At 48.7% G+C, this 15,294-nt stretch overlaps 1 protein-coding gene across 1 annotated transcript in view; it reads left to right on the top strand.

Moving 5' to 3' along the window:
• Window positions 1–282: 282 nt before the first annotated feature.
• The window catches only part of SREBF2 (sterol regulatory element binding transcription factor 2), a 269,968-nt gene continuing 254,956 nt past the window's right edge, over window positions 283–15,294 (top strand). Inside the window, exon 1 of the mRNA XM_063940441.1 lies at window positions 283–606. Within this exon, the coding sequence (XP_063796511.1) occupies window positions 525–606 (82 nt within the window). The 5' untranslated portion in view covers window positions 283–524. The remainder of the gene's footprint in view (window positions 607–15,294) is intronic.

The following is a 15,294-nucleotide window of genomic DNA, read 5'->3' as shown; positions in this document are numbered from 1 at the left end:
CATAACTGGTGCTCGTACGCAAGAGGTTAAAGATGAGATCACAATCACATATTGGTCACACACAGCACTAGTGTGTGTTCATGACCGTGAGGGAGTTGCCAGCGAAGGGGCTTTCTAAAGAGCGCTCAGCCCAATATGCAAATAAACATCCCCTGATCACTGACGTAGTATCACCCCACAGCATGCCAAGCTCTCCCATTGGTCAGTGGCCTCTGGTCTCATTGACAACAAAACAACCAGCACGCTTTATTACGAGGATAGTGGGTGGGCGGGGATGTGGGCTTGGGGTTGGAAGCCAAGCCTCTCTTTCATTCTATTCGTTTGTATTAGCTCTGGTGGCCACTTTGAGGCTTGGCACGCAAGGTGGCGGCGTCACAGCAAGGCGGAGGAAGGGGGCGTTGGGCGAACATGGCGTTGATTTCTCCTGTGACAGTTCTCTGAGGCAGTGTGAGTGACAGAAGCCGGGACAAGGGGCCAGCTCCCCAGTTGGGGCGTGCCAGGGTAGCGGCTCTCTCTGCTGCCATATGGAAGCAGCCGAGATGAGCATGGAGAACATGGAGACCCTGACGGAACTGGGCGACGAGCTTACCCTTGGGGATATTGATGGTAAGTATTGTGAAAAGAACCGTGCGCGATCACGGCTAGCTACCACAGTTAATGAGGGGCCATTGCCTGTGTCATATATAGTAGGGGTTGGGTGCTAGGCCACAGCTTGCATCATACTATGAAAGATGAGTGTAATAACTGTGTACACCCTACGGAGCCGGGGTATAGGAGTGCTGGGGTAAGACCCGGGGGGAGAGCAATCAAGCCTTGGAGAGAGAAAGTGGAGAAGTCTGGAGCAAACAAGCCGCTTCTCTCATATCAAAGTATGTGCTAGATAAATGTCAGGAGTTAATAGGTTGCTTTGGGCACCTCTTCCACTTTATCTTCTCCAAGGCTTGGTGCATCTCCCCCATAATGTTATGCTGCATTGGTCTTTCGTAATAGAAGTCCTGGTAGTTACATAACTCAACTCAAGAGTTGACTTTAAAATAAAAGCTTTATACTTGCAAGTCTTCAGTAACAATATTTGCAGTTTTAAGTTAAGAGGAGGTTTCTTAAATATTTGTTTCTGGTACACCCTAGTATCAAATGCATTTTTGTGGCAAAGTGCAGCTTTGAGTTCCTGTATGTCAGCCCATGGTGTGAGTATTGTGTTATGTCAGAGGAAAGGACAGGAATAATGGTGGTAACAGCTTGTCAGAGGTATCATTCATATAAGGTGTGATCCTGACTCATTGGGGCTGGCTAGAAATCGTCTGGCTAGAGTAGTTTGCTGAGTGGCTTTCATCATTTTCCAGAAAGTGGTTGGCCTGGGCCAGGCAAAGGAATCTGCGCAAAACATCTGTGTGTCACTTGTAAATTTTTGTAATAAAAATGTGAGTACATATTTTGAACAACTAAATGATTATTTTAATTCTACGGCCGATGAGAAAGTGAGCGGGATAACTGGTGCATGCAATATAAGGTCCTGTATGTTATAGCATGCGGGCAGCTGCAAGTTTACAGTGATGTAGCTACTAAAACATTAAGCTGTATTTTTTATTTTTTTTAAAGGCAAATCTACATTGTTTTTTGCCTTAAAACAAATTGTAGCTTTAAATCTGGTGGCTAGATCAACAAAATCTTGCTGCTGCCCACATCTTGCAGATGACGACATCACCTGCAAGTGTCTGCAGAAGAGAGAGACTACATCAGTGTGTAAATGGCGCAGACCCAGGAATAACCTGGGTCCGAACCGCAGTGATAAATGGCTTTGAGCTCGATTGGAACCGCATTCCAAATGCTTGGTTGGACCTGGAACGTTGGTGGAAAAGTGATATTATTCAAAACCTCCTAGGTGGCTGGATAATGTTTGTAGCACATTATAGGAGGAATTAAATTGCTTAGTTCTGCCACAGTTCCCATCTAAACTGCCTGGGAGAAATTCAGTTGTTTGTGCTGATGGGCCCATTATTTCTGTTGCGCCCTCCTGAGATTGTGAGCAAAAATCCTCCCAAAGAAGAGTTGTCTCCATTTTGCTTTAATTCAGGCACGAGGAAGATATTCTCTTGTAAAAGAGTGTTTATCATACCCCTTTTACACCGGCAGCATATAACACGGGTTATTGCACATGAACGTGCATAACCCGTGTTGCTGGTCGGTGTAAAAGGGCAGAGTTGGAATAATCCGGGTTGAGTGACCCGGTATTCCAACTGGGGTAGTTTGCGGAGTTGAATACGTGTTCAACCCGGCAAACTGTTAAGTGTAAACGGGAGTTGGATTGCGCGATCCGGCTTCCCGTTTACACTCTATGAGCGGCGTCACCGGCAATGTCACCAACCCGGCAGTATGCCGGGTTGGTCAGTGCAGTATGAAAGGGGGCTGACACGGGTCGCAGCCGGGTAGCACCCGTGTCAGGCTCCCGGCTGCGACCCGCTGTTTGGGTGTAAAAGCGATATAAATAAGATAATCACCTTAAATCTACACTGCAACAACTATAATAATCATCACGGTACACAATTTCACTCCAGGGAATAACAAAAACGTTTCTACCTATATGCGCAGTGATTATTATGTAACCATCTCTTTGATACATTATAATTCATCTTGATACATTAGTATTTTACCTTAAACTACAACTACCCAAATCCTATGCCCCATACACACGTGGCAACTTGTGCCTGTGTGCTAAGCGATCTAGTTAGCATATATCGCTCAGCATACATCGCTATACACACAGTGTTTTCTTTATACATGCTAGGCGATCTGACTAGATTTATACTGCATGCATGCATGAATGAATGATCTGAGCTGGCGATAGCTGCTATCGCTATAAAGGCATCCACATGGAACGAATTGTGCTTAATTTCTAAGCGATCTAGTCAGATTGCTTAGAAAATAGGCAAAAATCGCTCCGTGTGTATGCCCCATTACTTTCTAAACCCTAAAATATGCCCATCAGTTCAGAGATTCTTTTTCTCTATTGTAATAAATGAGCAATAATTTCACACAGGGGGAAATAGTTTTTCATATACAATTTAATTTCTTTCACACATTCTTTTATCTTGCTGTTTTTAAACAATTTAATTGTGCACCTGATATATACACTTGTTTCTTTCCATCTATGCAATACCAGTATGAGACATTCCATAATGAAAAGGCACAATACATTAAATTAATTGGTCACTATGTAGTATTGAGGATCGTTGGCTTTTTGGTTGTCATACTGTACATCACATTTTTCTAAATATCCTATCTAAAGCCCAGTACCCACGGGCCGATGCAGGAGAGGTGTGCTGAGCGAACCGCTCAGCACACCTCTCCCACCGCTCAGCACAGCGCGATCTGTGCGGGGGGAGACGGGGGGGGCCGCTCACTTCACCCAGCGGGTGAAGTGAGCGACCCGCTAGATTGGCCTGCATGCAGGCCAATCTAGCAGCAGCGATAGCGATGTGCGGGGCCACGCATCGCTATCGCTGAGGGGGCTACACACGGAGCGATCATGCTGATATTCTAAGCAATCTAGTCAGATTGCTTAGAATATCGCTCCGTGAGTACCCCCCTTAATGTTCAGAGCGAGTAGTCAGAATTGTTGTTGGATCCTTTGTTCCTCACTGAATCCTGCAATTGCTTCTCATATGCATTGTTTATAATCTGTATACATGATTTCTCTGACATCCTAGTGGATGCTGGGAACTCCGTAAGGACCATGGGGAATAGCGGCTCCGCAGGAGACTGGGCACAACTAAAGAAAGCTTTAGGACTACCTGGTGTGCACTGGCTCCTCCCTCTATGACCCTCCTCCAGACCTCAGTTGGAATTTTGTGCCCGGCCGAGCTGGATGCACACTAGGGGCTCTCCTGAGCTCTTAGAAAAGAAAGTATATTTAGGTTTTTTATTTTCAGTGAGATCTGCTGGCAACAGACTCACTGCTACGAGGGACTTAGGGGAGAGAAGCGGACCTACCTGCTTGCAGCTAGCTTGGGCTTCTTAGGCTACTGGACACCATTAGCTCCAGAGGGATCGAACACAGGCCCAGCCTCGGTCGTCCGGTCCCGGAGCCGCGCCGCCGTCCCCCTTGCAAAGCCAGAAGCAAGAAGATGTTCCTGAAAATCGGCGGCAGAAGACTTCGGTCTTCATTAAGGTAGCGCACAGCACTGCAGCTGTGCGCCATTGCTCCCCATGCACACCACGCACTCCGGTCACTGATGGGTGCAGGGCGCTGGGGGGGGGGGGGGGCTGCAATAAGGGTACCTTACTGGCAAAATAACACATAATATAGTCATTAAGACTATATATGTGTAAAATCCCCTGCCATATATTCCATAAAAAAGCGGGAGAAGTCCGCCGGAAAAGGGGCGGGGCTATCTCCCTCAGCACACTGGCGCCATTTTCCCTCACAGCTCCGCTGGAAGGACGCTCCCCAGGCTCTCCCCTGCAGTTTCCAGGCTACATAGGGTAAAAAAGAGAGGGGGGGCACTAAATTTAGGCGCAATCTGTGTAATATCAGCAGCTATAGGGGAAAAATCACTGTGGGTAGTGTGAATCCCTATATATATAGCGCTCTGGTGTGTGCTGGCATACTCTCTCTCTGTCTCCCCAAAGGACTTTGTGGGGTCCTGTCCTCAGTCAGAGCATTCCCTGTGTGTGTGCGGTGTGTCGGTACGGCTGTGTCGACATGTTTGATGAGGAGGCTTATGTGGAGGCGGAGCAGGTGCCGATAAATGTGACGTCACCCCCTGCGGGGTCGACACCTGAGTGGATGGTTATGTGGAAGGAATTACGCGACAGTGTCAACTCCTTACATAAAAGGTTTGACGACATAGCAGATGTGGGACAGCCGGCTTCTCAGCCCGTGCCTGCCCAGACGTCTCAAAAGCCATCAGGGGCTCTAAAACGCCCGCTACCTCAGATGGCAGACACAGATTTCGACACGGATACCGACTCCAGTGTTGACGATGATGAGACTAGTGTACATTCCAATAGAGCCACCCGTTACATGATTACGGCAATGAAAAATGTGTTGCATATTTCTGATATTACCCCAGGTACCACAAAAAAGGGTATTATGTTTGGGGAGAAAAACTACCAGTGGTTTTTCCCCCTTCTGATGAATTAAATGAAGTGTGTGAAGAAGCGTGGGCTTCCCCCGATAAGAAACTGGTAATTTCTAAAAAGTTACTAATGGCGTACCCTTTCCCGCCAGAGGACAGGTCACGTTGGGAGACATCCCCTAGGGTGGATAAAGCGCTCACACGTCTGTCAAAGAAGGTGGCACTACCGTGTCCGGACACGGCCGCCTTAAAGGAACCTGCAGATAGAAAGCAGGAGGCTATCCTGAAGTCTGTATATACACACTCAGGCATTATACTGAGACCAGCTATTGCTTCTGCATGGATGTGCAGTGCTGCAGCTGCGTGGTCAGATTCCCTGTCAGAAAACATTGATACCTTAGACAGGGACTCTATATTGCTAACCGTAGAGCACATTAAAGACGCAGTCTTATACATGAGAGATGCACAGAGGGATATTTGCCGGCTGGCATCTAAAATAAACGCAATGTCCATTTCTGCCAGGAGAGGATTGTGGACTCGGCAGTGGACAGGTGATGCTGATTCTAAAAGGCACATGGAAGTTTTGCCTTACAAGGGTGAGGAGTTGTTTGGGGATGGTCTCTCGGACCTCGTTTCCACAGCTACAGCTGGAAAATAAGCATTTTTACCCCATGTTCCCTCACAGCCAAAGAAAGCACCGTATTATCAGGTACAGTCCTTTCGGCCCCAGAAAGGTAAGCGAGTTCTTTCTGCCCAGAGGCAGAGGTAGGGGGAAAAATCTGCAGCATACAGCCAGTTCCCAGGAACAAAAGTCCTCCCCCGCTTCCTCTAAGTCCACCGCATGACGCTGGGGCTCCACAGGCGGAGCCAGGTACGGTGGGGGCCCGTCTCAAGAACTTCAGCGACCAGTGGGCTCGCTCACGGGTGGATCCCTGGATTCTACAGGTAGTATCTCAGGGGTACAAGCTGGAATTCGAGACGTCTCCCCCTCGCCGTTTCCTCAAATCTGCCTTGCCGACGGCTCCCTCGGACAGGGAGGCAGTGCTGGAGGCAATTCACAAGCTGTATTCGCAGCAGGTGATAGTCAAGGTACCCCTCCTTCAACAGGGACGGGGTTACTATTCCACAATGTTTGTGGTACCGAAACCGGACGGTTCGGTGAGACCCATCTTAAATTTTAAATCCTTGAACACTTATATACAAAGGTTCAAGTTCAAAATGGAATCGCTTAGGGCGGTTATTGCAAGCCTGGACGAAGGGGATTTCATGGTATCACTGGACATCAAGGATGCTTACCTGCATGTCCCCATTTACCCCCCCCTCACCAGGAGTACCTCAGATTTGTGGTACAGGACTGTCATTACCAATTCCAGACGTTGCCGTTTGGTCTGTCCACGGCACCGAGGGTATTTACCAAGGTAATGGCAGAGATGATGATACTCCTTCGAAAAAAGGGAGTTATAATTATCCCGTACTTGGACGATCTCCTTATAAAGGCGAGGTCCAGGGAACAGTTGTTGATCGGAGTAGCACTAGCTCGGGCAGTGCTACAACAGCACGGCTGGATCCTGAACATTCCGAAGTCGCAGCTGGTTCCTACAACGCGTCTACTGTTCCTGGGGATGGTTCTCGACACAGAACAGAAAAAAGTGTTTCTCCCGGAGGAGAAGGCCAAGGAGTTGTCATCTCTAGTCAGAGACCTCCTAAAACCAAAACAGGTGTCGGTGCACCACTGCACGCGAGTCCTGGGAAAGATGGTGGCTTCTTACGAAGCAATTCCATTCGGAAGGTTCCATGCAAGGATCTTTCAGTGGGATCTGTTGGACAAGTGGTCCGGATCGCATCTTCAGATGCATCGGCTGATAACCCTGTCTCCGAGGGCCAGGGTGTCGCTGCTGTGGTGGCTGCAAAGTGCTCATCTTCTAGAGGGCCGCAGATTCGGCATACAGGACTGGGTCCTGGTGACCACGGATGCCAGCCTTCGAGGTTGGGAGGCAGTCACACGGAAGAAATTTCCAAGGACAATGGTCAAGTCAGGAGACTTCCCTACACATAAATATTCTGGAACTAAGGGCCATTTACAATGCCCTAAGTCAGGCAAGACCCCTGCTTCAACACCAGCCGGTGCTGATCAAGTCAGACAACATCACGGCGGTCGCCCATGTAAACCGACAGGGCGGCACAAGAAGCAAGATGGCGATGGCAGAAGCCACAAGGATTCTCCGATGGGCGGAAAATCATGTGTTAGCACTGTCAGCAGTGATCATTCCCGGAGTGGACAACTGGGAAGCAGACTTTCTCAGCAGACACGACCTCCATCCGGGAGAGTGGGGACTTCATCCAGAAGTCTTCCAAATGATTGTACAACATTGGGAAAGGCCACTTGTGGACATGATGGCGTCTCGCCTCAACAAAAAGCTAAAAAGATATTGCGCCAGGTCAAGGGACCCTCAGGCGATAGCTGTGGACGCTCTGGTAACACCGTGGGTGTACCAGTCGGTGTATGTGTTCCCTCCTCTGCCTCTCATACCCAAGGTACTGAGAATAATAAGAAGGAGAGGAGTAAGAACTATACTCATTTTTCCGGATTGGCCAAGAAGAGCTTGGTACCCAGAACTTCAAGAAATGATCTCAGAGGACCCATGGCCTCTGCCGCTCAGACAGGACCTGCTGCAGCAGGGGCCCTGTCTGTTCCAAGACTTACCGCGGCTGCGTTTGACGGCATGGCGGTTGAACGCCGGATCCTGAAGGAAAAGGGCATTCCGGAGGAAGTTATCCCTACGCTAATTAAAGCTAGGAAAGAAGTGACCGCAAACCATTATCACCGCATATGGCGGAAATATGTTGCGTGGTGTGAGGCCAGGAAGGCCCCAACGGAGGAATTTCAGCTAGGTCGATTTCTGCACTTCCTACAGTCAGGGGTGACTATGGGCCTAAAATTGGGTTCCATTAAGGTCCAGATTTCGGCTCTATCGATTTTCTTCCAAAAAGAACTGCCTTCACTACCTGAAGTTCAGACATTTGTTAAGGGAGTGCTGCATATTCAGCCCCCTTTTGTGCCCCCAATGGCACCTTGGGATCTCAACGTGGTGTTGGATTTCCTAAAGTCGCATTGGTTTGAACCACTTAAAACCGTGGAACTAAAATATCTCACGTGGAAAGTGGTCATGCTGTTGGCTTTGGCCAGGCGTGTGTCAGAATTGGCGGCTTTGTCATGTAAAAGCCATTATCTGATTTTCCATATGGATAGGGCGGAATTGAGGACTCGTCCCCAATTTCTCTATCGTCCTAGTGGATGCTGGGGTTCCTGAAAGGACCATGGGGAATAGCGGCTCCGCAGGAGACAGGGCACAAAAGTAAAGCTTTCCGATCAGGTGGTGTGCACTGGCTCCTCCCCCTATGACCCTCCTCCAAGCCAGTTAGATTTTTGTGCCCGGCCGAGAAGGGTGCAATCTAGGTGGCTCTCCTAAAGAGCTGCTTAGAGAAAGTTTAGCTTAGGTTTTTTATTTTACAGTGAGTCCTGCTGGCAACAGGATCACTGCAACGAGGGACTTAGGGGAGAAGAAGTGAACTCACCTGCGTGCAGGATGGATTGGCTTCTTGGCTACTGGACATCAGCTCCAGAGGGACGATCACAGGTACAGCCTGGATGGTCACCGGAGCCTCGCCGCCGGCCCCCTTGCAGATGCTGAAACATGAAGAGGTCCAGAATCGGCGGCAGAAGACTCCTCAGTCTTCTAAAGGTAGCGCACAGCACTGCAGCTGTGCGCCATTTTCCTCTCAGCACACTTCACACGGCAGTCACTGAGGGTGCAGGGCGCTGGGAGGGGAGCGCCCTGGGAGGCAAATGAAAACCTATTTGGCTAAAAAATACCTCACATATAGCCTCCGGGGCTATATGGAGATATTTAACCCCTGCCAGAATACACTAAAGAGCGGGAGACGAGCCCGCCGGAAAAGGGGCGGGGCCTATCTCCTCAGCACACAGCGCCATTTTCCTTACACAGCTCCGCTGGTCAGGACGGCTCCCAGGTCTCTCCCCTGCACTGCACTACAGAAACAGGGTAAAACAAGAGAGGGGGGGCAAAATAGTGGCAAAAATTATATTATAAAAGCAGCTATACAGGGAGCACTTATTATAAGGCTATCCCTGTCATATATAGCGCTTTTGGTGTGTGCTGGCAAACTCTCCCTCTGTCTCCCCAAAGGGCTAGTGGGGTCCTGTCTTCGTTAAGAGCATTCCCTGTGTGTCTGCTGTGTGTCGGTACGTGTGTGTCGACATGTATGAGGACGATATTGGTGTGGAGGCGGAGCAATTGCCAAATATGGGGATGTCACCTCCTAGGGGGTCGACACCAGAATGGATGCCTTTATTTATGTAATTACGGGATAGTGTCAACACGCTAAAGCAGTCGTTTGTCGACATGAGACGGCCGGACAATCAGTTAGTGCCTGTCCAGGCGCCTCAAACACCGTCAGGGGCTGTAAAACGCCCTTTGCCTCAGTCGGTCGACACAGACCCAGACACAGGCACTGATTCCAGTGGCGACGGTGACGAATCAACCGTATTTTCCAGTAGGGCCACACGTTATATGATTTTGGCAATGAAGGAGGCGTTACATTTAGCTGATACTACTGGTACCACTAAACAGGGTATTATGTGGGGTGTGAAAAAACTACCTATAGTTTTTCCTGAATCAGAAGAACTAAATGATGTATGTGATGAAGCGTGGGTTGCCCCCGATAAAAAGATGCTAATTTCAAAGAAGTTATTAGCTTTATACCCTTTCCCGTCAGAGGTTAGGGCGCGCTGGGAAACACCTCCTAGGGTGGATAAGGCGCTCACGCTTATCTAAACAAGTGGCGTTACCCTCTCCTGAGACGGCCGCACTTAAAGATCCAACAGATAGGAGGATGGAAAATATCCAAAAAAGTATATACACACATACAGGTGTTATACTACGACCAGCTATAGCGTCAGCCTGGATGTGCAGTGCTGGAGTAGTTTGGTCAGAGTCCCTGATTGAAAATATTGATACCCTGGATAGGGACAATGTTTTACTGTCTTTAGAGCAAATAAAGGATGCATTTCTTTATATGCGTGATGCACAGAGGGATATCTGCACACTGGCATCACGGGTAAGTGCTATGTCCATTTCGGCCAGAAGAAGTTTATGGACGCGACAGTGGTCAGGCGATGCGGACTCAAAACGGCATATGGAAGTTTTGCCGTATAAAGGGGAGGAGTTATTTGGAGTCGGTCTATCAGATTTGGTGGCCACGGCTACAGCCGGGAAATCCACCTTTTTACCTCAAGCTACTCCCCAACAGAAAAAGACACCGACTTTTCAACCGCAGTCCTTTCGTTCCTTTAAAAACAAGAGAGCAAAGGGATATTCATATCTGCCACGAGGCAGAGGAAGGGGGAAGAGACACCAACAGGCAGCTCCTTCCCAGGAACAGAAGCCCTCCCCCGCTTCTACAAAAGCCTCAGCATGACGCTGGGGCTTCTCAAGCGGACTCGGGGGCGGTGGGCGGTCGTCTCAAGCATTTCAGCGCGCAGTGGGCTCACTCGCAGGTAGATCCCTGGATCCTGCAGATAATATCTCAGGGGTACAGGTTGGAACTAGAGACAGATCCGCCTCGCCGTTTCCTGAAGTCTGCTTTACCAACGTCCCCCTCCGAAAGGGAGACGGTTTTGGAAGCCATTCACAAGCTGTACTCTCAGCAGGTGATAGTCAAGGTACCTCTTCTACAACAGGGAAAGGGGTATTATTCCACTCTATTTGTGGTACCGAAGCCGGACGGCTCGGTAAGACCTATTCTAAATCTGAAGTCCTTGAACCTGTACATAAAGAAGTTCAAGTTCAAAATGGAGTCACTCAGAGCAGTGATAGCGAACCTGGAAGAAGGGGACTTTATGGTGTCCTTGGACATCAAGGATGCGTACCTCCACGTTCCAATTTACCCCTCACACCAGGGGTACCTCAGGTTCGTTGTACAAAACTGTCACTATCAGTTTCAGACGCTGCCGTTCGGATTGTCCACGGCACCTCGGGTCTTTACAAAGGCAATGGCCGAGATGATGATTCTTCTTCGAAGAAAAGGCGTATTAATTATCCCATACTTGGACGATCTCCTAATAAGGGCAAGGTCCAGAGAACAGCTAGAGAGGGGATTAGCACTGTCTCAAGAAGTGCTAAAACAACACGGCTGGATTCTGAATATTCCAAAATCCCAGTTAATGCCGACAACTCGTCTGCTGTTCCTAGGGATGATTCTGGACACGGTTCAGAAAAAGGTTTTTCTCCCGGAGGAAAAAGCCAAGGAGTTGTCCGAGCTTGTCAGGAACCTCCTAAAACCAGGAAAGGTGTCTGTACATCAATGCACAAGAGTCCTGGGAAAAATGGTGGCTTCTTACGAAGCAATTCCATTCGGCAGATTCCATGCACGAATTTTCCAGAGGGATCTGTTAGACAAATGGTCAGGGTCGCATCTTCAGATGCACCAGCGGATAACCCTGTCTCCAAGGACAAGGGTATCTCTTCTGTGGTGGTTGCAGAGTGCTCATCTATTGGAGGGCCGCAGATTCGGCATACAGGATTGGATCCTGGTGACCACGGACGCCAGCCTGAGAGGCTGGGGAGCAGTCACACAAGGAAGAAACTTCCAGGGAGTGTGGACGAGCCTGGAAACGTCTCTTCACATAAACATTCTGGAACTAAGAGCAATCTACAATGCTCTAAGCCAGGCAGAACCTCTGCTTCAAGGAAAACCGGTGTTGATCCAGTCGGACAACATCACGGCAGTCGCCCATGTGAACAGACAGGGCGGCACAAGAAGCAGGAGTGCAATGGCAGAAGCTGCAAGGATTCTTCGCTGGGCAGAGAATCAGGTGATAGCACTGTCAGCAGTGTTCATCCCGGGAGTGGACAACTGGGAAGCAGACTTCCTCAGCAGACACGACCTTCACCCGGGAGAGTGGGGACTTCATCCGGAAGTCATCCACATGCTGGTAACCCGTTGGGAAATACCAATGGTGGACATGATGGCGTCTCGCCTCAACAAAAAACTGGACAGGTATTGCGCCAGGTCAAGAGATCCGCAGGCAATAGCTGTGGACGCGCTGGTAACGCCTTGGGTGTACCAGTCGGTGTATGTGTTTCCTCCTCTGCCTCTCATACCAAAAGTATTGAGAATTATACGGCAAAGAGGCGTAAGAACGATACTAGTGGTTCCGGATTGGCCAAGAAGGACTTGGTACCCGGAACTTCAAGAGATGATCACGGAAGATCCGTGGCCTCTACCTCTAAGGAGGGACTTGCTTCAGCAGGGTCCCTGTCTGTTTCAAGACTTACCGCGGCTGCGTTTGACGGCATGGCGGTTGAACGCCGGATCCTAAAGGAAAAAGGCATGCCGGAAGAAGTCATTCCTACTTTGATTAAAGCAAGGAAGGAAGTAACCGTGCAACACTATCACCGCATTTGGCGAAGATATGTTGCGTGGTGCGAGGATCGGAGTGCTCCGACGGAGGAATTTCAACTGGGTCGATTCCTACATTTCCTGCAATCAGGATTGTCTATGGGTCTCAAATTGGGATCTATTAAGGTTCAAATTTCGGCCCTGTCGATTTTCTTTCAAAAAGAATTGGCTTCAGTTCCTGAAGTCCAGACTTTTGTTAAGGGAGTGCTGCATATACAGCCTCCTGTGGTGCCTCCAGTGGCACCGTGGGATCTCAATGTGGTTTTGGAATTTCTAAAATCTCATTGGTTTGAACCACTAAAAAAGGTGGATTTAAAATATCTCACATGGAAAGTGACCATGTTACTAGCCCTGGCTTCGGCCAGGAGAGTGTCAGAACTGGCAGCTTTATCTTACAAAAGCCCATATCTGATTTTCCATTCGGACAGGGCAGAACTGCGGACTCGTCCGCATTTTCTCCCTAAGGTGGTGTCAGCATTTCATCTGAACCAGCCTATTGTAGTGCCTGCGGCTACAAGTGACTTGGAGGACTCCAAGTTACTGGACGTTGTCAGAGCATTAAAAATATATATTGCAAGGACAGCTGGAGTCAGAAAATCTGACTCGTTGTTTATATTGTATGCACCCAACAAGATGGGTGCTCCTGCGTCTAAGCAGACGATTGCTCGTTGGATCTGTAGCACAATCCAACTTGCACATTCTGTGGCAGGCCTGCCACAGCCTAAATCTGTAAAGGCCCACTCCACAAGGAAGGTGGGCTCATCTTGGGCGGCTGCCCGAGGGGTCTCGGCATTACAACTTTGCCGAGCAGCTACGTGGTCAGGGGAGAACACGTTTGTAAAATTTTACAAATTTGATACTCTGGCTAAGGAGGACCTGGAGTTCTCTCATTCGGTGCTGCAGAGTCATCCGCACTCTCCCGCCCGTTTGGGAGCTTTGGTATAATCCCCATGGTCCTTTCAGGAACCCCAGCATCCACTAGGACGATAGAGAAAATAAGAATTTACTTACCGATAATTCTATTTCTCGGAGTCCGTAGTGGATGCTGGGCGCCCATCCCAAGTGCGGATTATCTGCAATAATTGTACATAGTTATTGTTAACTAATTCGGGTTATTGTTAAGAAGCCATCTTTCAGAGGCTCCTCTGTTATCATACTGTTAACTGGTTTTGATCACAAGTTGTACGGTGTGATTGGTGTGGCTGGTATGAGTCTTACCCGGGATTCAAAATTCCTCCCTTATTGTGTACGCTCGTCCGGGCACAGTACCTAACTGGCTTGGAGGAGGGTCATAGGGGGAGGAGCCAGTGCACACCACCTGATCGGAAAGCTTTACTTTTGTGCCCTGTCTCCTGCGGAGCCGCTATTCCCCATGGTCCTTTCAGGAACCCCAGCATCCACTACGGACTCCGAGAAATAGAATTATCGGTAAGTAAATTCTTATTTTCTCCCAAAGGTGGTTTCAGCGTTTCATTTGAACCAGCCTATTGTGGTGCCTGCGGCTACTCGTGACTTGGAGGACTCCAAGTTGCTGGACGTAGTCCGGGCCCTAAAAATCTATGTTTCCAGGACAGCTGGAGTCAGAAAGACTGACTCGCTATTTATCCTGCATGCGCCCAACAAGTTGGGTGCACCTGCTTCAAAGCAGACTATTGCTCGCTGGATCTGTAGCACGATTCAACTTGCACATTCTGCGGCTGGACTGCCGCATCCTAAATCTGTGAAAGCCCATTCCACGAGGAAGGTGGGCTCTTCTTGGGCGGCTGCCCGAGGGGTCTCGGCTTTACAACTTTGCCGAGCAGCTACTTGGTCGGGGTCAAACACATTTGCTAAATTCTACAAGTTTGATACCCTGGCTGAGGAGGACCTAGAGTTCGCTCATTCGGTGCTGCAGAGTCATCCGCACTCTCCCGCCCGTTTGGGAGCTTTGGTATAATCCCCATGGTCCTTACGGAGTTCCCAGCATCCACTAGGACGTCAGAGAAAATAAGATTTTACTCACCGGTAAATCTATTTCTCGTAGTCCGTAGTGGATGCTGGGCGCCTGTCCCAAGTGCGGATTGTCTGCAATACTTGTATATAGTTATTGTTTAACTAAAGGGTTATTGTTGAGCCATCTGTTGAGAGGCTCAGTTCTATTTCATACTGTTAACTGGGTATAGTATCACGAGTTATACGGTGTGATTGGTGTGGCTGGTATGAGTCTTACCCGGGATTCAAAATCCTTCCTTATTGTGTCAGCTCTTCCGGGCACAGTATCCTAACTGAGGTCTGGAGGAGGGTCATAGAGGGAGGAGCCAGTGCACACCAGATAGTCCTAAAGCTTTCTTTAGTTGTGCCCAGTCTCCTGCGGAGCCGCTATTCCCCATGGTCCTTACGGAGTTCCCAGCATCCACTACGGACTACGAGAAATAGGTTTACCGGTGAGTAAAATCTTATTTATTCTAGCATTGTCTTTTTCTGTTGTTATTTATTCATTTCTTAGGCCCCACAAGGCGTCCTCTGCTCCATACAAAAAATAAATGCAATAAACAGCATAAATACAATGTACAACAGTAAATCATTGCATGAGTACAAAGCATAAATAAAAAACATTGCAGTAAAAACATATTGTATTTAATTTAATTTATGGAAATTCTTAGATCAGTGGTTCCCAAACTCTGTACTGCAGGCACCTTAAGAGGTTAATGTACTAAGAATCGTGTTTGCCTGAGTTTGCATTGTCAGGCAATTT

This window comes from Pseudophryne corroboree, chromosome 9, assembly GCF_028390025.1.
Source record: "Pseudophryne corroboree isolate aPseCor3 chromosome 9, aPseCor3.hap2, whole genome shotgun sequence".
NCBI classification, from domain to species: Eukaryota; Metazoa; Chordata; class Amphibia; order Anura; family Myobatrachidae; genus Pseudophryne; species Pseudophryne corroboree.
The sequence above is the reverse complement of the archived record's forward strand: the minus strand, read 5'-3'. Positions and strand labels throughout refer to the sequence as shown.